General features: G+C 39.7%; 1 protein-coding gene across 1 annotated transcript in view; it reads right to left on the bottom strand.

Annotated features, from left to right (window-relative positions):
- The window catches only part of SRD5A2 (steroid 5 alpha-reductase 2), a 78,387-nt gene that overhangs the window by 22,130 nt on the left and 31,280 nt on the right, over nt 1-24,977 (bottom strand). Inside the window, exon 2 of the mRNA XM_036749155.1 lies at nt 2,944-3,107. Within this exon, the coding sequence (XP_036605050.1) occupies nt 2,944-3,107 (164 nt within the window). The remainder of the gene's footprint in view (nt 1-2,943; nt 3,108-24,977) is intronic.

A 24,977-nucleotide genomic window follows, 5' to 3' on the forward strand; every position in this document is an offset into this window, starting at 1 on the left:
TCCTGACCAACCTTGGGAACCAAATACTGCAGGTATAATTAGTCCCAGTCTATAGATGGGGAAACTGACAGACAGAGGCCTTAAACGATTTGTCAAGATTACAGAGCAAGTAAAAAGCCTGGGGCTGAATTCAAACCCAGGTCTTCCTTAATAGAAAACAGACACTTCTAAATGCTGCTTTTGCTCTTCAATATTTTTCCCTTTCAGATATTAAATAGGAAAATATGCATGTCTAAAAAGACGTATTATATGCGGCAATTTCTCAGAACAAAAGATAATTCAATCTCCTCTATTTTGTTCCAGTATTTTCTGACTCCCCTTTCATCCCTGGGGAATTCAATGTCAAAAAGAAATATGATATTGTGAGTAGAGAGTCAGCCTTGGAGCCAGGAAGACCTGAATTCAAATTCTGAGTCTCACACCTACTGGCTGTGTGACCCTCAGCAAGTCACTTAACTTTTTAATGTTCTAGGTGGCTTTCTAAGATCATAAACTGCAAAGAAAGTGGTGACTTCCTTTGGTGAGGGAAGTTTCTGCATTGGGAGCTCCTTACAATAATGAAATCATGGCTCTGAATCCAAAAACAAAACAAACCCATATCACAAGATCCCCTAAATGAGCATCAGCTATTTCAGGGAAAGCTAAAAGTATTTGGTGGGGGGCAGGTTAGTTTTGGAAATGCCAAATAGGGGTGAGCTTCCTTAAGCCAACACTGCAAACCACAAACATCTTTGACTTCCCCTTTCCCAATACCTTCACTCTGCTGGTATGAGGAAAAGCTACATCAAGCTGTAGGAAAAGACATTTAAAAAATTGATATACATACAACCACAACACTGGTACTCCATTGAACCTCCCTTAGCACACTCACCCAGCCTGTAAAACTTTAGCAGAAACTAAAGTGTGCCACTGGCATGCCTGTTGTCATAAGCTCCATGATGCCTACAAATCCTTGGTCCAATAAGTCTGAACTGAAGCTTGAGTTTAACCAAACTAATACAACTTCCAATGTGAGTACATTTCTTAGAGGTTCAGGTGGCATGCTAGTTCTTACAGGTAAATCTCTCATTTTATACTCACATGTGTGGATGTGTGATGTGTGATCTCATCAATATATGTACTCTGAATGATACAATGACAGCTCGTTCATACCTTCCCATCCTGTGTGACAAGTGTCTATGCCCACCTCTAGTTTTGCCATAGGGATAGGGGGATCACACCTTTCTCACTTTCTCTTGATAGCATGGGAATATTGTGGAGCACATAGGCTATACATATGTTATGCCTCACTCTCACCTCATGACCAACCTATCTTCTTTTTTCTCATCTGAAACCAGGCAGATGAAGAATACCATTTATTGCCAAAACTATGATTTGAAGTTCAATGGGAAAACTTATGGAATGCATCCATTAGTGTATATACATACATACACATCTATGTGTATATGTGTGCCCTAGCTTGTATGCATATGTGTATATACTGATAGATGAGTTCTATAGGTTGTCTATTCAACTGCAAATCATAATTCAAGCAATAGGTATTCCTTATCTACTTAGTTTTTGTATATGTGGGGATAGGTAGAAAGAAAGAGGAAGAAAGGAAGATGGAAGAAAAGGAAGGAAGCAAGGGAGGAAGGAAGGAAGGAAGGAAGGAAGGAAGGAAGGAAGGAAGGAAGGAAGGAAGGAAGGAAGGAAGGAAGGAAGGAAGGAGGGAGAAGAGGGAGAAAAAGAAGGAAGGAGGGAGGGAAGAAGGGAGAGAAAGAGGGAAAGAGGAAGGAAGGAAGGAAAACAGAAAGAAAGAGAGAGACGGAAGGAAAGACAAAAGAGAGAGAGGGAACATGGACAATGAGTCCAGTTCTTATGGGCATGCAAAGAGTGCAGCTGACGAAATTCTCCATGTGGGAGAGCTTACTTCTGTATACATATGATGACATGTAATAGAGGTATATTGGCAAGACTTTGGAACACATGTAGGTATTTTGTAATGGGTTCCAATCTGCTTATTAAGTGATGAAGAGAGGCCTCTTTGATTGGCTGCAGAACTAGTGGCATATTCAAAAGACACTAGGCAACTAGGTCACAGAGAGTAAGACCAGAGTATTTGTTTCATATATGTGCGTGTGTATGTATGTAAAATACATATATGTATATATGCATGTATATACACAAGTGTATATGTATATGCATATTTATATTTGTATATTGTATGTGTATAACAAATAGAGAGATAATATATCTAGAGCTATCTCTATAGCTATTACCTTATATATCTATAGTTTTAAAGATATATCTATAAAGGTACGATTAGTAAAATATATAGAGATATTATACCTAGCAATATCTCAAGAAATAGCAGTATCTTTATAGATACTGATATTTATAAATAGATATAGATCTATAATATAGATAAGTGTATCTCTAGAGATATTGATATCTATAACATGTAGATAACTATCTTTTTATCGATACTATTTCTATATTATATCCATAATAGAGATAGCTATCTATATCTATAATATAAATGTAGATATCTATTATATAGATAGATGTTAATATCTACTGTATCTATAGATATGTACCACCCTATCTGAGGCTATTGTGTATCTAGATAAATAGATATTTTGGACAGACACCACAGATGAGCCATCGTTTGGGCCCGTAATTGAACAGAAGGAATAGGAGAGCAGCTGGATTAATTTGGGGAAATTGCGAAATTCTTTTTCCAACCCCCAGTTTCTCCCAGAACAAGGGCCCATCTTTTTAACAGCCCAATTCTACTGGCGTTGTATGACCGCAAGTCATGAATCACTATCATCTTCGAAGAATCAAAAAGCAGGGGAACCCACAAGACTATGGATTATTGGTGCGTGATGGCCATGAGCAGAAAGAAGCACATGACAAACAACGAATTACAAAGAGAACTGGAGTAAAGTTGGTAATTACCTGAAGTAAATCGGACATCGGTGAACCATTCCTCAGGGTATTCAGCACAATAAATTAAATAGTATCCTTGAAGGAAGCCATTCAGGGTACAGAAGACAAGGGCAAAAAAAAGCATATCGATCGGGCAGGGCCTTCCTCTGGTGAGTGGGGCATAAATGAACGTCCTGGGGAAAATTTGAAAAGAGACGCAAAAACAAGTTGTAAAAACAAAAACAACAAAAAACTCAAAGCAACCAGATAAAGTTTCAAATGTTACTTTCTGCATGAAACTTTCCCTGATGAAGTAATCTCTCCATCACACCAGATAATAGGTGACGTTTTTAAGCTCTGATTTGTGGTTGTTGAGTCATTTCAGTCATTTCTGACTCTTCAAGACCCTGTTTGTGATTTTCTTGGCAAAGATACTGGAGTGGTTTACCATTTCCTTCTCCAGCTCTTCTTACAGATGAGGAAACTGAGACAAACAGGGTTAAGTGATTTGCCTGCGGTCACACAGCTGAGGTTGGATTTGAACTCAGCTGTTCCTGACTCCAGGCCAGGCACTCTATCCACTGCACCACTTAGCTGCCCTTTTCAAGACCTAAAGTGCTATATAAATGTTAGCTATTATTATCTGCTCTCTCAACATTTTATGGTCTTCATACATTTATTATATTGTAATTTATAGTATAAAGATCTATGTATGAGTCTCCTAGATTACAAACTACTTGAGAGAGATATTGTTTTATTTATCTTTGTATCTTCTCTAGAGACTCTCACGGTGTATTACACATAATATATACTTTTAAATATTTATAGAATATAATTCAATTATATCACTTTCCCTCTTGTAAAGAGTCTTTCCTAGACAGGCACACTAGTACCCTGCAGGTGGAGCTATGAATAAGTCCAATCCTTCTAGAAGAAAAAGAAAAATTGGGATTATTCTAAAAAGGTGACTACAATCTCCATACCTTTTGACCCAGAGATCCCCTGGCTAGGCATAAACCCCAAAGAGGTCAAAGGTTAAAAGAAAGATCCTTTGCCTACCAAAGTATCTGTAGCAGTACTGCTTGTTATGACAAAGAGCTAGAAATAAAACAGGTACCCAATGATCGAGGGAATAGCTAACCAAATGATAGTATGTGAACTTAATAGAATATTATTACTGTACTATAAGAAACAATAAATATGAATGAATACAGAAGCCTGGAAATTCTTGTATGAACTGATACAAAGTGAAGTAAACAGAACCAGGAAGACAATCAACATAATGACTATAACAATGAATACAGAAGCCTGGAAATTCTTGTATGGAATAATACAAAGTGAAGTAAACGGAACCAGGAAAATACTCAACACACTGACTACATTAATACAAACAGAAAGAACAAAAACAACCAAATAGAAACTCAAGCATTATGATGATCAAGCTTGGCTCCAGAGAAGAGATATGAGAATATTCCTTCCCTTCCCTTTGCAGAAATGAGAGATCAATTAGTTTTGCTAAACATTTTTAAAAATCTTTCTTTATTATTCTTTCCTATAAGAGAGGGCTCCTTGGATGGAAGAGAGAGAGGAGAGGTGTATATTCAGAAATGAAAGTGTTGTAAATAAAGATTTTAAAACTGATCAAGATAAAAACAAAAATAACTAACATATTTCACAAAATGTAGAAAAATAACAGTAACTCACAAATGTGCACCCTTTTTGATCTCATACAATTTCAGATTTTCCTATTTACATGGCGTTTTATAGATCTTACAAAGTACTTTTCTGAGACAAAGTGTGTGATGAAAAATGTAATTTTCTGAAATTATTTCAAGTCTTTGAAGGCCAATGGATGAAAGCTAGACAGGAAACCTGTTCTAATTGGCTGAGAGATTGTCTCATGTCCTCTGGGTTCTACATAAAAGCATAAGGTTGGCTGGAATCAGGAAGGTCTAGCAAGTAGTTCAAAACAAGCAGAACAATGTTTCAGGAAACTCCTGAGGTTGCCTTGGGCACCCTTGAGAACTGCCTTGGTGAAAAGAAAAGAGGTCTTGGCTCCAGCTTCACAATGGATATCCTTCTGCTACCACCCCTTTGGCCAGAGCAAAATCTTGCAAGCTTTGAAGGGTTTGAAGGGTGTTGAACTTCCCATTTTCTTATAAGAGTTACTTTAAGGTTATCTAACTAAACTGATAATCCACTGATAATCTTTTGGGGAAGCATACTGGTAGGGGCTGAAAGCATTAGAAAGTTTTTCTCCAACTTCTCAGGGGTACCCCTAGAATCTTAATGGGTAGAAATTGCCCTACTCTGGAACCTGAGTTCAGTCTGGAGAAAGGAGGATAAGAAACAGATCCTCAGAGCTTCTATGGGTTACACGAAGACAAACAAGGGTTTAACCCACACCAATTATCTTGGCAATGATCTGTGCCTGATCCTACCCCAACCCCTGCCCAGGGGGATAGAAGGTATCATCAATACAACTTTCTAAGCAAGTTGCTATGGCAGCAGGAAGAAAGAATCAGGGAAAACAAGAACAAGTGAATAGGGAAGTAAAACTATGTGTTAATTTCATCACCATTTCTTTAAGATAGATAGGAGTTCAAGGATGACTCCATTGTCTCTATAAAGATAAAGGAAATAGATTGTCTTGCGACTCATTGCTGGCAAGATTCTCACCAGAGTCCTCTTTAATAGGCCGATCCTTGACCTGGAAGATGGTCATCTACCCAAGAGCCAATGTGGCTTCAGAAAGGGCCAAAGAACAGTCAATATGGCCTTTGCTGCCGGACAACTCCAGGAGAAATGCCAGGAGCAGAACAGAGGTCTGTACACAATGTTTGTAGACCTGGCCTTTGATACTGTTAGTCAGGAGGGTTTATGGAAAATTATTGCAAAATTTAGTTGTCCAGGGAAATTCATCAGCATTGTATGTCAGTTTCATGACAACATGCTTACCCAGGTTCTAAATAATGAACAATGTTCTCATACCTTCCCAGTCACCAATGGAGTGAAACAAGGCTGTGTGCTTGCTCCCACGCTTTTTAGCATGATCTTTTCAGCCATGTTGTCAAATGCTTTCAATGAGGATAAACACGGCATTAAGGTCAGCTACTGCACTGATGGTAAATTGTTCAACTTGAAAAGGCTACAAGCCAAGACCAAGGTGGAGGGAGTGTTGGTGCATGATTTTCTGTTTGCAGATGATTGTGCACTCAATGCAGCCTCTGAAGCTGAGATGCAACGAAGTATGGATCAGTTCTCTGCTGCTTGTGCTAATTTTGGCCTAACAATTAACACCAAGAAAACACAGGTGTGTTCCATCAGCCACCACCACACCATCCATATGTGGAACCATCAGTTACAGCAAATAGAGAAGTTTTCAATGCTGTGGATAAGTTCACTTACCTTGGTAGTATACTTGCCAGGGATGTACACATTAATAATGAGGTTGACATATGCATTGCTAGAGTTAGCTCAAAGTTTGGGAGGCTCCAAAGGAAAGTATGGGAGAGAAGAGGTACTAGACTGACTACCAAACTACAGAGCTACAGAGCTGTGGTGCTGACTTCATTGTGAGATGCCTGTGCAACCTGGACATTCTACCAATGCCATGCCAGGAAACTAAATTGCTTCCATTTGAATTGTCTTAGGAAGACTATGAAGATCACCTGGAAGGATAAAGTACCAGACACTGACATCTTTACTTGAACTAAACTGCCAAGCATTCAAACTCTGCTTCAGAGAGCGCAACTCCAATGGGCTGGCCACGTTGTTCGAATGCAAAACATACTCTTGCCAAAAAGACTGTTTTATGGAGAACTCACATAGAACAAGCATTTGCATGGTGGTCAGAAGAAGCAAAACAAGGACATTCTCAAGGTCTCTCTTAAGAACTTTGGAATTGATTGTGTGACATGGGAGACACTACCACAGGACCGCTCAGCATGGCATGCCCACATCAAAGAAAGTGCTGTGCTCTATGAGCAAAGCAGAATTGAAACAGCTCAAAGGAGAGATGCAGGATGCACAAATTTAGAGTATCCACCTTAAATGTTCACATGGGCTATTTGTGCCCAACCTGTGATAGAACATTCTGAACTTGTATTGGTTTGATCAACCACAGCCGGACACACTGAAACTTGACTCTAGCATATGTAACACATATATCATTCACTTAGTTCAGGGGGAAAAGATCAGCCCCCTGAACTTCAAGGCAAACTACTGCAGAAATTACAAATAGTCAACAGACAGACCTTGTCTGATCAAATCACAATTCATAGTTACCAGGGAAGCACCAACATCTATCTGGGTTCCAAAGCCATGGGGGTGGGTTCAATGCCTTGCCCAGAGTCTGTCACCCACATTCTATCAGTGAGTGTACCCCCAAAAGTCAAACACCAACCTCGGGTCTTATATACCCATCTCAGGGCCATGGGGCACTTGATTACCTCGGTGCTAGAAGCACTCAAACAAAGAACAGTGAAAAATCCCATTTAGGGTGTAGGAAAGTTCCCCATCCCCGGTATCACATCATGTACCAGTCAATGACTCCTGATTGCCTCAGTGCTGAGAAACGGCTGAGAAATATTCCAAAACAAAGACAGCAAAAGGTTTCCCACAAATTCAAACAAAGGGGAGACTTGATAGTCTTAGCATCCCAAAAGGGAAGAAAAGGGAAAAGTTTGATTGCTTTAACAGCATATTGATATCATTTTGGTCCTCTTCAAGAATGAAGGACAACAACCAATTTATAATGGAGCAGAAAAAAATCTCTTGGTTGTCATTTTGACCCACTGAAGCTAGTTGGAGAACTCATTCAGATTTTAAGTTAAAAACCTTTGGTCTCGTAGCACATATAGCCACAGATTTAATTCTAAGGACAAAAGATTTTTTAAATAATGAATTAGGACCAAGATCTATCATATATATTCAACAATATTTATTATTATATGTACAAAAAGTACTTGTTATGCACAAGTGGTTATGTAGATAAAATAATATACAGATCCTTTCCTCAAGGAGCCGACATTCTACTGGGAAATTTGGGGGCTATGAACCACTGATGCTCCAAAGAATATAAAGCGTGATAGAGCATATTTGATCCAGAAGAAAATTCCCTGGGAAAAGTTGAGGGAGAGAACACTTTCAGGTTCTAAAACTGGAAGGTATCTAAGAGTTCACATAGTTCAATTTCTTCATTTCACAGATGAAGACCAAAAAGGGAAGGAGAAAATCATCATGGCATAGTAAATAGAGTATTGGACTTAAGAGTCATGAAGTCCTGGGTTCAGATCCCATCTTAGACACTCAGATGTGAGACTCTGGGAAAGTCACTTAACTTTTCTGAGTCTCAGTTTCCTTATGAAAAAAATGTGGATAACAAGAGTATTTAACCTCACAAGTTTGTTGTGAGAATCAAATATCATTATCACTCTAAAAACATTTATTAAGCACTTACTACGTGCTAGGCATTGGAGAGGTAAAGATAAAAATGAAATAGTCCCTGCCCTCAGTGAACTTATATTTTACTAGGTTAGATGCAATATAATATAAAATAAATATAGTCATCAGGGAAGTGCTAGCAGTTGTGGGGGACGGGCAGGATATCAAGAAGTCTTCATGGATGGCACTTCCAGATGGCACTTCAGCTGAGCTTGGAAGGAAACCAGGGGTTCTAATAAGCAAAGGTGAGGAGGTTGTATTCCAGGCATGGGAGACAGCCCGTTCAAAGACAAGGAGAGAGGAGATGGATTGTCATGTGTAAACAAGAAGGCCCATCGTGAAAGGCTTTGCATGCTAAATAAATAAGTTTGTATACAATCCTAGAGCTGCTAGAGACCATGTGGTAGAGTAGAAAGAATGTTGAACTTAGAGGACTCGAGATCAAACCTGCGGTCTGCCCCTTACTGCGTAAGTTTGACCTTGGGCAAGTAACTTAACCTCTTTATCTCCCTAGGCTCAGTTTCCTGACCTGTAAAATGGGAAGATTGGACTACAATATCCCTAAGGTGCCTTCCAACTCTAGATCTATGATCCCATGGCACAGTCAGATCAATGTTTTGGGAAAAATCACTCCAGCAACTTCGTGGAGAATAGATTAGCAAGAGGGGCAAAGTGAAGCAGAGAACAATTAGGCAACAGTGGCCATTGTCCAGAGGGGTGCTGAGGGCCCAAAATAAGCTGGCAGCTGTGTGAGAAGACAGAAGATGGCAGATGTGAAAGGTAAAATTATCAAGACTTGGCAACTAATTGGATAGGTGAGGTGAAGGAGAGTGAGAAATGTAATACAAATAAATAGTTGTTTTTGTTCAGTCATTTCTGACTCTTTGTGACCCCATGGACCAACTGTCCACGGGATTTTCTTGGCAAGGATGCTAAAGTGGCTTTCTGTCTTTCTCCAGTTTTATGCAGGTAGGGCTTAAGTGACTTGCCCAGGGTCACATAGCTAGTAAGTGTTTGAGGTCAAATTTGAACTCTGACCTTTCTGGTCTTTCTGACTCCTGACTCAGTGCACTACCTAGCTGTCCATATTAATAAATACCAGCTATTATTACTAAGTGACTTGTCGAAGGGCACTCAGTACAGGCTCATTGGAGTTTCATTGAGCCAGAAATCAAACCCATGTTTTCTGATTCCTAGTCCAGGGTTCTTCTCATCACCATATGTTCTCCCAGTGGAAATGAACAGCTACTCACAGCCTTAGATGGAGCAAGTTGTTATGGTCATCAGCTGAGCAGCAAGCGAAGAGGCTTCAAAGGAAATTGTAAATTCATACTGGGAGAACAACAGAGCTTTAAAATGACCTATAAAATGAGGGAAATCTGGAGAGATAAGAGAATTGTCCAGCTGCATATATATATACATATATATGTATATATACACATATATGTGCATGTGTATGTGTACATATATATGTATATATTCCCATTTTCTTTGTCATTCTCGTTGCAAACTGCAAAATTAAAAAAAATCAAGCTTATTGCAAGCTTAATTGAGATTTTTATTGCAACTGAAGATAGGCAATACACAAGTTGACTGCAACATACCACTTGCAAAGATCTGGGCAGGAGAAGCTGTTTAGTGGAAATCATAGAGCGATGTATCACAGGAAAAGAAAGGGTTGACTGATACATAGCTCCCAACCTCCACTGTAGCCATACAATAGAAAGAAAACCTGAGGATTCCCATGGTCATACAGAACCAACATGGAGCACCAAGAGGAGGCAAGTCATACAGGTTGAGATGGTCATAGGACCATAGACCTAAAATTGAAAGGGGACATTTCTTCCAATTCCCTCATTTAACAGACAGGGAAATAGAGGCCCAGAGAGTTTAAGTAACTTGACCATGGTCACACAGGTAACAAATATTAGAGGCCATTATTTGCCATCAGTTCACTGACTAGTGCTTTTTCTGATTTGTAGATGTATAACATTCTAAACCATTAGAGGAAGTAACTTCATCAGGGAGATCACAAATCAATCAGTAAGGATTTATTAAGTAGCTATTAGATGACAGGAAATGCGAAGGCACTGGGGGACATGTAGACAAAAAAAATACTCCTGCCCACAAGGAACTTACATTCATCTGGGAGAGACAGGATATGTATATTTGGTACATTCAAAATAGAAACCAAATAACAATAATAAAACATATACTAAATATGTTTGAAATAAGTATAAAAGCGTGTACAAAATAATAAGATTCATCAGCATATCAAAATATCTTGTTATTTTGATGCTGAGCCACACTCAAAGCCTTTCTGGGTTGGGAAATCCTTTCAGAGCTTGTGTTATACTTGAAAGTGACCTCACCTTCAAAAACCTGGGGTCACTTTCACAGAATAAAAACTCTTCCAAGAACCATCCTGGCCCAGTGCAGGAAAGACTGCTCCCCAGAAAATTTGATAAAATATGATGACTAGTTTTCACTAGCACTAAAGTAAAGCATGTTTTGCATGCATGATTGGAATGTAACAGGGGAAACAGCCAAGAAGGACCCAGTCAGGAGGGAGCATATATACATTTGGTAAACCCTCTTCAAGGTAAGACTAGTGGAAGACTCACTTTCCACTTCAGAGTATTCTATGACTATTTCTTGTCTGTCTATTGTATGTCAAAGAGAGGCTGGCTGCAAGTCAGAACTGAATGTGCATACAAAATACCACCAAGACTTGTCCTGTTTCCTAGTTGTGTTCAAATTAGGAACACAAAATGCTTTAAGCCTTTAGGTGGAGAAATCCCTTACCTACATGGATCTTAGGTCATGTCTGGCCCTGTTATGCATTCTTACCTGCCCTGAGGTGATGGAGTATTAGAGACAGAATGATTTTGTAAGTTTCAAAAGGTCAAAGAACCAGAGATCCAGTGATAGGAATCCATACAAGTCAAGGCCTGTGCAGAACTGTATCCCTGGCCCACTATCTCTAACCTTGCAGGTAGACCCATACAATGAATATTTCTAAGTCACAGGAGTTTGGCTTCCCTCTAAGTTATTTTAAAGTTATAATTAATGGGAGAAACTGTTATCTACCATACTTTCAGTTCCTAGGAAAATACCAAGACATCTGGTGTTAACTTCAAGTCCTGAATCTAGCTCTAAGAGATATATTGTCTGCCCTTTCCTGTCCTTGTGCAATCGAGGAGAGTCCTTCCTAGGAGCCAAGGAGTCTGCTATCCCTGGTCCACTATCAATAGCATCAGGACACAGATGTGTCTCATAAATCAATCAAGCATTCTTTTATAACAGAGAGGAGTGGTTACTAACCTCACCTGGGTGCGTGTTGTCCTCACTCCCACAACCCTGTAGCCAACTGCATTGTTTTCCCACCTACCTAACCCTATTCGTTGTTCTTCTGCACTTTCCAAAACTATATGAAGGCTAGTTAGTCCTACCTCAGGGTCTGTGGGCTTTGTGAGAGGACATTTACCCAATTTATCGGTTATTGCTGCCTAATAAATCAATCATTCTCAAGTCATTGTCTCTCAGTTTATCTTAATTTTCGAATGTAACAGCCCCAGGAAGCGATCTGTGGGATCCAGTCCAACATTAAATAAAAATGATAGAAATACATGGCATCCTTCAAGCAAGGGAGCTGTCCATCTGTTGGGCTATGCCACATTTGGAAATAAACTTGGTGGGGTAAAATTTTTGTAGCAAATGCCTTAACTTGAGCCTACTCTCCCCATAAGCCAAAGTGGTATAGGGACCTCAGATTCAGGGGGATGTTTGAACTTCTGCCCTCCTATATCTTCTCAGTAAAAGTCCCTTTGTTAAAGCTAATTGATGTTAATTAGTTAGATGATATCAAGGTACTAATCAATGGTATCAAAAATAACGAGGATATATTAGCTGGTATTCACTAGATGATATTGAAAAGAAAAATGCCAATGGATATTAAAGAGACCACATGTGAATGGGAATTTAAGCTAATAACGTGAAAAACCACATCCACTCTTCAGGGTGGAATCCTGAGGCTCTGAAGGGGAAATGTAACCAGTTTTACTCTCTGGGGACACAACTTAACAATACAAATGGGAGTTGAGATTAAGATTCCAGTCTTTATGAAGACTACAGGAATGCTAATGTTGATTTTTTGAAAAATCATGATCTTTTGAAGTACAGAAGTATCTATATGACCAAGGACAAGGGTTGGCTAAACTCAGTAAACTTTGACTTGTTCTGGGGTGGATACGCCTGAATAATAAACCCAAGCTTCTGAGAAAGAAGTGGGAAGTGGACTGAGTGGTTCCAACACAAATGGACTCAACATGAACATCCCCTAACATTAGCTAACTCAACCAAAAACCACATGATGATGCTTAAGGCCTAATGAGTCTGAAGAAATCACTTTCATGGAATCATTAGTTTGATCAACTGGCCTGCTACAGATGAAAAAATTCTATCTGGTGACCTGGCATCGTGGAAATTTGTCAAGTCAGATTGATGAAGATTATCCAACCCTATTGATTTGGATGGTTGATTGGATCAATCGGGAAACAGTCTCGCCCAATTTATAAGAAAACTAAAATGCCAAATCTCCGAGGCTGTGCTATTTTGGGTTGTTTTGTTTTTGTTTTCCAGTCACCTCAACACAGCCCTAGAGAAAAAGAAAGGTTATTTGAGTCAACCAGTAAGTTCTAACCATATAATTTGTATGTATTATCAGAAACAGAACATAGCAACTCAAACTACGTAGAAGAGACACAAAGCCTTTTCCAGAATAAGAAACCTCAGGACTCATGCTTGCACACAGCCATATTACATATACTTGAGTGGCTGAAGAAGATTCAAGAAATCTAGAAAATGAAATAATACTGAAAACACAAAATACAGATAACTCATCCTTTTGAGACAGTTTTTTCCCCCTTCAGCTTTATGGTACCTGTAATTTGTGACTCCCAACAAACATTGTCATAGGATTGAATCTGTTATTTTTCAAATTGTAGGATGTGGGAATGCAGATAAAATGGGGACCCATCTTACTAAGGATATTCAGCTGCTTATGGGAATATTGTGAATCTTGATTCAGATAACACAGATCCCTGAAGTATCATTTCCCACTAGTTTCTCATAACACAGGGAGAGAGGCAGGGCTGACAGAGGGCAGCCTCACACAGCATTCCCAAGACCCAATGCCAAGAAGGCCCCTTCACATCTTATGCAATTTCAAAACTGACTGTAATAAACTCTTTATAAAGGAAAACACTGACAGACCTTGGCTCCTACACTATGTCTATTCATACAAAGTAAAGAGAAGAGTTTAAGCATTTATTTCTATGAAAGAAATCCAAGGGATGAGTAGAGATATGTTTACAGTATATGGCCATCTCAAGGGGAGAGGAAATTGGGAGGGAAACCTGAATTATTCAGACATCTGCTTCAATTGTTCGTTTTTGTTTCTGCATACAGAGACAGCATGTCTTAGTTCTGAAAAGTGGTCCTATACACCCCACTCAGGGTGAATCAATCCACACACACATACTAAGTGATAACTATGTGTCAGGCAATGAGGATATGAAGACAAAAATGAACCATTGCTGGACCTCAAGGATGCCATCAGAACAGGAAAAAAGAAGGCTGAATTTGGAGCTAGATATTCTAGGGCCTAAATACTGCCTATAGGCCTTGGGGAAAGTCACTTAAATTTTCCAGGCCCCAGATTTCTCATCTTTAAAATGAGTGGACCAGACCAAATTTCTTTCTCCCTTTTCATTTGCAGTCCTGTTATTGTAGATCGGCAGTATGAGAAAAGATGCGGGCATGTTTCTCATTCATTTTTGGAAGGAGCAACACAATAACCATAAGAATCCATTATCTGCAGAGCAGAACTTCACTCTTAAGAGGGTAAATGAAAAATAAGAATGAAAGCAATGTCTCTTTCCATATTTACACGTGGCCTTTTAGCGAGGGATGCCAAAGACCTCAAAACACCCTTGCTTACCAAGATAAATGAAAAGCATCTCTATTGACACTAGATATCTCTTGAGCACCAAAAATGAATGCTGTGCTGGCTAAAATACATAGAATAGCCCTAACCTATGGGCTGGGAAAAACCTAAGGCAAAGAGACCATAGGGATGATGAGGGAGGTAGGGGACTTACTGTCCTCTGCCTCTGGACAACTGAATTATCCTGGAGAGATCTGGCTCTCCATGTATACTCAAGGACACACAAAAGGGTGGAGCTTTCTGCTTCTAAGACTTCACTCCTGGGTCCCAGCATCTCCCACTTCCTCTCTCCTCCAGCAGCACCCTTTTTCCCTCACTCCTGTGCTCACAGAAAAGCAGGCCAGGAGAGGGGGAAGTTTGATGCACACATAACTTCACTATATGATAAAGAATCAAGCCAGTTCAGGTTATTGGGTTTGGACACACCTACTCGACTCTCTTGCAGAAGGTATTAATGGCTGATGTTTCTAAAATAATTCAACAATTTCATTCATGTTCATTCACGGGGAAGTTACTCTCCGCCCCTCTCCCCCAGTTCATCAGCCCTAGTTGATAAAATTACAGAAGGGACAGAAATAATGAAATGTTGATGTGTGAAATAATGTGTGAAGAGTCATCTATGCCCTGTTATCCCTTTATGAGATGTAAAGAATACACGGGGGAATTGGAAGGGTAGTTTGACATTGGTTGACATAGGTCATGCCTCTTGGTGGTCTTTAAATTTTTTTAAAGCTAATTTGCCTGCTCTAGAGTAAAAGATAGTAGAATTCACTCTCAGAAATGTGATCCATGGCCACAGAGAGTCATTTAAAAAGGAAAGAGCTCTGGCAATCAGGAGTTAAACTGCACTGAGGAATAAGCCTAGGGAGGCCAGATGAGTGGCCCTGCAGCAGAGAGGCTACTCTCAAAGAGCAGCATCGTGAGACCACCATGAAAAGAGGGCCCTGCAGTATCAGAGTTTTCTTGGTCACTTATGTTCCCTAATGTATCACCCCAAGTTTGTGTATATTTATGGGAGAGTTTGCCTCAGATTTATGGGCAGAATGTTTTGTAGATACAGTTTTTATTATGCCATGATAGTAAATGCCTTTGCTTTGAGCTAATTGTGTCTATTGGCTGACTATTAAAGGTAAGCACACTGGTAGGGACTTGTAAATCATAGTTTAAATTATAGAAAATTATAAAGTGTGATCCCACAGAGTACCTTGAACCTGTGAGCAGCTACCTGCCATTGAACCAACCTGCAAACCTATGACTAATGATTTAGGAAGGTAGCCCAGAGGGAATGCTACACTAGACTCACTTGTCAGCTACTCCTTCAGTTCTTGTATTTTATTGTGGCTCATAATAAAGGCTTCTATTCCAGCTTTTCTCTATGATTGAAATGACATGTTCACTGTCTTCTTATCTCCATACAATCTCTCTAGCTCTTCTTTTCTGCTTTCATTTCATGGGTCATCTCCTTGGTACTAGAGCTTGAGCCACTCCCACCCTGGCCGTGACCTAGACCCTTTGTACATATGGAGGAAAGACATTTTACAATATTTATTCTATTTCTCCACCAGTTTTTGACCTGGCCCTGTGGTTTCAATTGTGTAGGGAACTTCCAGTGAGAAAACTCTCTCTATCAAAGCGGATCAGTACCTGTTCTTTCACTCAATGTCTTCCAGAGGTGTCTGGAGCATAAGAAGTGAAGTGACTGGCCCAGGCTCACATAGACAGTATGTGTCAGAGGTATGACTTTGATCCAAGTCTTCCAGGCTCCAAGGCCAGCCATCTGTCCACTAAACCACAATGCCTCTTTTCTTCATGAGAATAACCATATTTTCACACCATTCTTTTGTAGGCTTATTCAACAAATATTTATTAAATACCTCTTGTGTTCAACACATTATGTGAAGCTCTGGGGATACAGAGGCAAGCCATCCTGGAGGCTTGTCTTTCACTTAAAAAAATGCTGACTACTCAGTTGTTCTATTTAAACCAAGATAAATTCAGGTCCATCCCCTCCCACAGAACACAATCGCTCCTTTGGTGAGTAGGGGCATTCTTTCCCAAAGACCACCCCTCTAATTTTTAAATCAAGCCACAGCCTATAATTTGAATGAACTTTCAGAAACATAAACGAGGTATTGCTGAAGTTGAGTTCCATTAGTAGATCCAGGGTACCGAGAATAACGAATACCTGCAGGAGGCCAGAAGTAAGGTAAATAAAGGGTACAGAGGATAAGGTATTTCCCTCCAGATTCACAGTTAGCTCTCAAGCCTTTTGGTCTCAGAGCCCCTTTACACTCTTTAAAATTACTAAGGACTCCCCAAAGAGCTTTTGTTTATGTTTTTTATAAATATCAATATTTACTATATTAGAAATTTAAATGGATAAATTTCTAAATATTTATTAATCATTTAAAATTATAAACCTGTTAACATGTCTATATAAGTAATTCATTTTTATGAAAAATATATTTTCAAAAATAATTAGAAGAGTGCCATCATTTTCCATATTTTTCAAACCTCTTTAATATCTAGTTTAATAGAAGACAGCTGGATTCTCTTATCTGCTTCTGCGTGTTGTTTTGGTTTAACTATATAAAGAAAATCTGGCCTCATCCTCATACGTAATTGAAAAAGGGAGGAGAATTTTAATAGACAAATAATGTCTTAATAATATTATGAAAATAATTTTGGTTTTGTAGACTCCCTTGGAAGGGTCTCAGAGACATCTAGGGATTCTGAGACCACCCTTTGAGAACTGCTGCTTGAGATGGATTGTCTTCAGTTCAAGAGCAGGCCCTCAGGTGGGTGGCCCTCTCAATAGAAGGGGCTCCTCCAAAGATAAGAGAGGAGCAGCTCATGAGAGCTACCTCCACTCGCCCTGACTATGTATATTTACAACACTTTACATGCAGTAAAAGTTTGATTGTACACTTAGACCCTGAGTGTTTTATTGTGTCAGAACACATGTATTCTAGTCTTGGCCCAAGATGATATTCATTCATTTGAACAAAATCAGCCAAACTAGTATAGGTATGATAATTAGTTTGTGGACTGAATTTTTCATTTTTTATCATAATTTCTCCAAAATTGCCAATGACTTTTTAATTGACAAATCTAACGGTCTTTCCTTCAATTCTCATCCTTCCCAAACTCCCTGTGGTGTTTGACACTCTTAGCCACTCCTCCTTCTCACTGCTCTCTCTCCTCTAAGTTTTTGTGGTGCTCCTCCCTCCTGGTTTTCCTTCTGCCTGTCTGACAGTGCCTTCTCAGTCAGGTCCATCTCAGCCGGATCATCATCCTTATTGTACCACCTGTGAGCGTACCTCAACACCATCCTGGGTCCTCTCTTACTTGATGACCTTATCAGCTCCTATTAATTGATCTTCTCTATTCTGATGATCCCTAGATCTATGAATTCAGCTTTTTCCTGAGCTCTAGTCATATATTGTCAACTTCCCGTTGGACATTTTGAACTGGACAGCCCATACATCTCAAATTCAACATATTCAAATCAGAACTCGCTATCTTCCCCCACCCAAACCTATCCTTCCTTTGAACTTACATATTTCTTTCAAAGGCACCACCATCTTTGCAGTCTTCCAGATTTACAACTTTGGCATTATTCTCAATTCCTGACTATCTCTCATCCTATGTGCCAATCAGTTGCCAGATCTCATCATTTCTACCTTTGCTATCTCATAGCTGACCCCTTCTCATTTTACACACAGGCACCACCTTAGTTCAGGTCCTCATCACCTTTCACCTGTACTACTGCAATAACCTCCTAATTAGCTTCCCTTCCTCAAGTCCCTTCCCATGCTAATACATCTTCCATGTGGCAATCAAAGGCAATTTTCCTTAGGGGCAAATCTGACCATGTCATGCCTGTATTCAATACATTCTAGTTATTCCCTATTACCACTACAATCAAACATAAAGTCTTCTGTTTGGTATTTAAAGCCCTTCAAAACTTTGCTCACAACCTTCTTTCCTAGCCTGATTTTTTTTCATTGAGCCTCAGTTTCCTCATCTGTAAAAACAAGGTCAATAAGCTCAAATTCCATAATGGTTGTAAAAGCGAAGTGCCATATAAATTTAAGGAGTTATCACTATTTTATTATTCTTATTAGTAGTGTTGTTATATAACATCATCATCATCATCATCATCATCATCATCATCATCATTATCACTTCCTTTCTTGAAGTTGATGGTCTAGTGAAACTAGCTTTCTTACTATTCGTCACACCTGACTCTCCGTTTCTCATCTCTCTGCCTTTGGATTAGCTCATGCCTAGAATATTCTCCTTTCTCATCTTGTAGTCTCTGGTTTCCTCCAAGATTCTGCTCAAGCACCACTTTCTGCAGAGTGTCCTGATTCCACCAGCTATTAATGTCTCCCCATCCAAGACTATCTTGTAGGCTTTATATATACCTCTACATGTATATGTTGTCTCCCCCTTAGACTGTAAGCTCCTTGAAGGCAGGGACAATTTGATTTTTATCTTGTATCCTCAGCACTTAGTATAGTGCCAGTCACATAGTAGGTGCTTAATAAATGCTTGTTGATTGCTTAGAATTCCTTCCTTCCAGACTCAGCTCAAGCACCATCTTCTAGATGAAGCCTTTCCTCATCCCCTCCTCCAGCAGATAGTGCCTTCTCCCAAAACAATCTTGTATTTATTTTTAATATATTCTATACGTATTTATACACATACATGTTATCTCCTCTGATAAAATATAAGCTCCTTAAGGCAGACTCCATTATATTTCTAGCACCTAGCACAGTACCCCAAAATGGTAGGCACTTAATAAATTCTTGTTAATTGGTTGATTGATAAATATAGTCAGTCTCAAGCAAAGGGCTAGGGAGGAGACAAATCTGTAGAATGGGTTCATAAGAAGTGATTTATGAGGCCACCCAATAAAGAGGGAGAAAAATCAGATTTTTTTCTGGCTTGAAAGATTGGGATATGACTGCCATTTACTAATTATGTGACGTCGAGCAAGTCACAATTTTGTCCAGCCTGAGGTTTCTTTTCTTCAAAACATGGTTAGTAAACTCTCCCTTCACTACCTGAGACTTATCTTGAATTAGGCTTGAGTTAGATAATGGGCATGAAAGTAAAGTGTCATGGAAATTTAAGAAGCTGTTGTTACTATTTTCCTTATTGCGACAGTTCTAATTGTTCTTCACCATAGTCAGTGAGAGGTAACATGCCATAGTGGATAGACAGCCAATTTTAGAGTCAGGAAGACCTGGGTTCAAGTCCTGCTCCTGACTTGTGATGTTCAGAGGATCATAGATTTAGAACTAAAGGGTTCCTGCTCTTATTTTATAGAAGAGGAAACAGAATTCCAGAGAGATGATGTGGTTTGCCCAGGCTCTCTTAGCCACGTATCTAAGTAGCTAGTATTAAATGTTCCTGACGAGATTCAAACCCAGGTCTTCTGGCCCTACTCCTACCAGCACCACCATCCCTACCACCACCTCCGCCGCTGCTGCTGCTGCTGCTGCTCACAACTCCTGCCCTGGGAAGCAATGGCCTTAACTAACAGAACTGCTATAAACAGATGCAAGCAGCAGGACTGCTGTAAGAATCTGCAGCGAGGCACGCCATCTTTCTTCCCGTCCGTGGATGTGGAATGCCCCATGGGAATGGTGAGGATGACTACATTCATCCCTAAGTTAAACTTTCTCACTTCCTCCATCCATTCTCCTGGCGAGTTACTAAGTCCCGAGGCCTTGCTGCTTCTCTGCAATAAAAGATCTTACATTTATAGCTTTGGGACAGTGATGTTGGTTTCTTGAGGCCCTTGGGCATGAGAATTTTGGTATCTGTAATTTGTCATTTCTCCAAATGATGACTTTATTAGCTTGCACTTAGGATCCAAATCACCTCCGTTCACCTCCTTTCCTGTGTACAGACTCACACGCAGGGCTGACCAGCCTGATCATCAGTCAATGGTCTCTGACTAAAAGTCTGTCCCTTGCCTAGGCATTAATAGTATCTGAAATTCTACCGTTTGAGATTAATATCTTTGGATAAATCATTACTTCTCTAACCAGGCTTTATTTAAAATGTAAATACTCCTGTAAAGGATAGTGATAGTTGAATCTTTAATACCTTAATACGAATGAGCTGATCAGATAATAGAGAAGAGCCTCAAATTTGTACCATATAATAGCTAACATTTATATAGAACTTCAAGGTTTACATATTTTAACTTATTTGATCCTCACAATAACCCTGAAAGGTAGGGTTCTGTTATTATCATTTTATGGTTGAGGAAACTGAGGCAAAGAGAGGTTAAGTGACTTGTCCCAGTAAGTGTCTGGGACAGAATTTGAACTTAGGTCTTCCTGACTCTATGTCCCATGATCTATCCAGTGTGCCACTTAGCTGCCTCTAAGCAGACCATACGAGAACTGGTTGGAAAAACTGGTGATCTGGAGTCTGAAGACTTCAGTAGGACAGCACAGATAGCTTCACGTCTTTGAAGGACTGTCACTGAGGAAGAAGAATTGTGCAGCTTTGCCTCAGAGGACAGAACAAAGATCAATGAGTAGAAGGTGTAAAGTCTGATGTAGGGAAAAGCTCTGCAACCATTAGAGCTCTCCCAGAGTGGAAGGGGCTGCTTCAAGAGGTGGTGTTCTTCATGGGAGGTCTTCAAGCAGAGACCAGAAGACCTTTTCTCTGGTATTATTATAGAGAGGATTCTGGTTCGGGCATAGCTTGGACTAGATCACAGAATCTGACAGCTGGAAGAGATCTCCATTGCCGTCTTATCCAATCTGTATATGGAAGCAAAGCTACCCAGCCTCTGCTTGAAGACCAACAAGGAGGGGGAACCCACGTCCTCTTGTGGCAGCACTTTTCACTTTTAGACAGCTCAAATTCTAAGGAAATTTTTCCTCATATCAAACCCAAATCAGCCTTTTTTCAATTCCATCCACATTCCTGGTTCTTCCCTCTGGGGCCAAACAAAACAAGTGTACAAACAATAGCCCTTCAAATTCTTGAAGATAGGTATCTTGGACACCTCTGAGTCTTCTCTTCTCCAGAGTAAATATGCTGCATTCTTCCAACACATCCTTTCCTGGCCTGGACTAAAAGCCTTTCCCCTCCTGGTTACCCTCCCTGGATATTTTCCAAATTATCAACAAACTCTTTAAACCATGGAGCCCAGAACTCAGGCCCTGGGATTTTGAGTTTCTAACCAAATATTCCTTTTCTCCTTTCCATGACAGCATTTAGTACCTGGAGTCAGGAGATTACCCTTTTTAAGTCTAGGAAGCAATAGCTGAGAGAGATATGACACTGAGAAGAAATAAGATAGAATAGAAAGAGGAAGGGGGGAGGGATACATGAAGATAGGATTTACTTGCCTTAAACTTTGGCCTTATCTGTGCTAAGGAAACATCAAAACAACCGAAAGGCAAAAGCCCCACCTCACACAGACCATGGGGTGATGACCAATTGTCTGATACAGTGGAAATATTAATAGTTAACCTCTTGTAGCGGGGCAGCAGGGACTGTGAACCAGGAGGAAACGGGGAACAAATTCTCCTAAGTATGGCATGGTATTGTCATATTGGATGACTGGTAATTGCTCGAAATAAATGGTTAAATACAGTGGGTAACCAAAGAGTGAATAGGAAGTAAAAGAAGGTCTGAGAAAAGATAGAGCCAAGAACCTCATAAAAGGCTTTTATGCTCTTATCCAGCCAGTAATTCCTCTACCAGAAGCCTCTGCTATATCCTGAGGTTTAAGGCCTTTGAGAAAACGGTCTATTTAACTGCATCTCCTAGTCCAGATCCAGGATTCCTTTATCTCAAGCATAAGCTAACTTAGAGATCATTAAGTCTCTAAATATACAGTACTATATCAGTGCTAAACAAATATCAGTTCGAGCAGCCATATTAGATGGGATGAATGGAAATTGCCAATCCAAATGAAAATTAAGGGGAAAGACTTCAATCTGCAATTTTTATATAGACCAACTGATATTAAACTAACCCTTTGCAAATATAAATGTTGCTGCTAAGTGTCATCAAGCCTGCAAAGTTCAAGCAATATTAATTCTACAATTTTAGTGCCAATCAAAATAAGTGCAAACTATCTTCCTGGAAATATCTTCCCGTATGTGTATGGAAATGCATTTGCAGGGGTACAAAGTCTCTTCAATGATTACAGCTCCTAGAAATTTATGGTCTTGAAGAGCTGCCTGCTATGCAAAAAAAAAAAAAAAAAACATTGTGGCTTTCATGTCATTCAAATATGTGCAAGACAACAGAAGTCTAGGAGCCAGAGTCAAAGCCAGGATTTTCTAGACACCATGTGGTAAATAGCAAAGTCCTGAGCAACCTGATGATGCAAAATAGCTGGAATTCACCCAAAAGGGAATTGCCGTGATTCATCCATTGACTGTAACAGATTTGGAAGTGAACTTGGTGAAGTGAATGCTCTGTAGAAACTGCTTTAAGTTTGAACCTACTCTCCCCAAGGATCAAGGTGGTATAGGAAAGTATGCCTCCAGGCATTGGGGGATAATGCTTTGTAACTTCTGTTCTTGCCACAGCTTTGCAGTTAAAAGACAGCTAGGTGGTATAGCGGATAGAATGCTGAAGTGACTGTCAGGAAGGCCTGAGGTCAGATCCTGCCTCCGTCACTTATTAGCTGTGTGACCCTTGTCAAGTCACTCCTAATCTCTTTGGGTCTCAGCTATGTCATCTGTAAAAAATGGAGATATCTACCTACATCACAAGATTGCTTTGAGGACCAAATGAAATAACATATAAAGTGATGTGCAAACATCAAATCACCATGTAAATGCCAGTTATACGATAAATATTTCTTTAAAAAAGCTAATTGATATTAATTTCTTAAATGAAATTGGGGTGCTAATCACTAGTAGTTAAAATTGGAGAGAACACACTAGATTAGGGGTTCAAACAAGAGATACCCTTGACCTTTCAGGGACACACCCTAAGGGGAGATGTAGTCTTATTCTGGGTACCCAAACCATCAGTGTGAGTGGGAGCCAAAGCAAGGATTCCCAGAGCCAATAAGGGCTCCATATGTTTGACATGATAGATACATGTGAGGCAGCTTTGAATAGTAGGCAAGGCACTGTCCTCACATGAAAAAAGACCCGGGTTCAAATCTGGCCTCTGACACCTACTGGCTCTGTGACCATGGACAAGTCACTCAATTTCTCAGTGCCCCAGGCAATCTCTATGATTAAGACACAGAAAAGTGATGACCTACATTAGAAGAAGAAATTTTTCCTAAGGAGCTCCCCACGCTCATGAAATCATAGATCCAGTCAAATCTTTCAATCTGCATATTCACGTGCAATGATTACATGTTTTACTAGTTGTGTAAGGGATATTCAAACACTCAAATGGATTTTATTTCATCAATTTAGATATTCCTTTCAATGATCCAGATTTTATCCATAAAATAAAGGTTGGTAGATGATCCCTATAGTCCTTTCAAGCTCTAAATATTATAATTCAATGAAACTGAGTTTTTCCAGAACATCCAAAATTGACTATGTCAGTTGAAATGGTTTGGCTAGCAACATGCTGTTGGAAAGACCATTGAACTTAGTCTGTCCAAGATAAGGGGGTTGAAATAGATAATCTGTAATGTCCCTACCAGCTCTAAATCCTAAAGTCACATTCCTCAGATCTCTTGGTTTCCTTGTTAGGCTGATGAGATGGTGATACCTCCCCATATGGCTATGCCCAACACTATCCTGTGTAGTCATCAAGCAACACAGATATTTATTCATCCACAACCCCAATTCTGATTTTTAACATTGGAGTACCATTCTACTTACTCTGCAATCCAATGACACTGGTCTCCTTGCTATCCTTCATATAGAGCACTCCATCTACCAACTTCGGGTATTTTCTCTGGCTGATCCCCATCCCTGGAATGCTCTTCCTCCTCATCTATGCCTTCTGGCTTCCCCAACTTCCTTAAGTCCCAGCTAAAATCCTACCTACAAGAAACCTTTCCTAATCCCGCTTAATGTCACTACCTTCTCTCCATTGATTCTCTCCAATTTATCCTGCATATATTTTGTTTCTATATATTTCTTTTCATGTTATCTTCTCTATTAGACAATGGGCTCCTTCAAAGCGGGGACCATCCTTTGTCTTTCTTTGCATCCCCTGTATCCCCAGAGCTTGGCACAGTGACTGGAACATAGTAGAAACTTAATAAATGATTGCTGACCAACTGTTGACTGAATTCAGCAAACATTTATTGAACTCTTGCTATAAACCAGGTGATATGCCAGTCACTATATATAGAAAACAAAAATGAAATGCACTTTTCCCTCAAGGAGCTTATATTCTACTTGGGTGGGGGTTGGGAGTGGACAGCGTGTACTCAGATAAGTAAACTCAAAGAATACATAGCATTAATGAAAAGTTTCATTGGAGGAAGGAAACAAGCTTTTATTAAGTGCCTACTGTGTGCAAAGAACTATGCTAAGCACTTTACAAATATTATCTCATTTGAGCTTCTCAACAACCCTGAGGAAGGAGGTAGGTACTGTTATGATCCCCATTTTGCAGTTAAGGAAACCTAGGAAGACAG

The sequence above is a fragment of the Trichosurus vulpecula genome, chromosome 3 (assembly GCF_011100635.1).
Source record: "Trichosurus vulpecula isolate mTriVul1 chromosome 3, mTriVul1.pri, whole genome shotgun sequence".
Classification (NCBI taxonomy): domain Eukaryota; kingdom Metazoa; phylum Chordata; class Mammalia; order Diprotodontia; family Phalangeridae; genus Trichosurus; species Trichosurus vulpecula.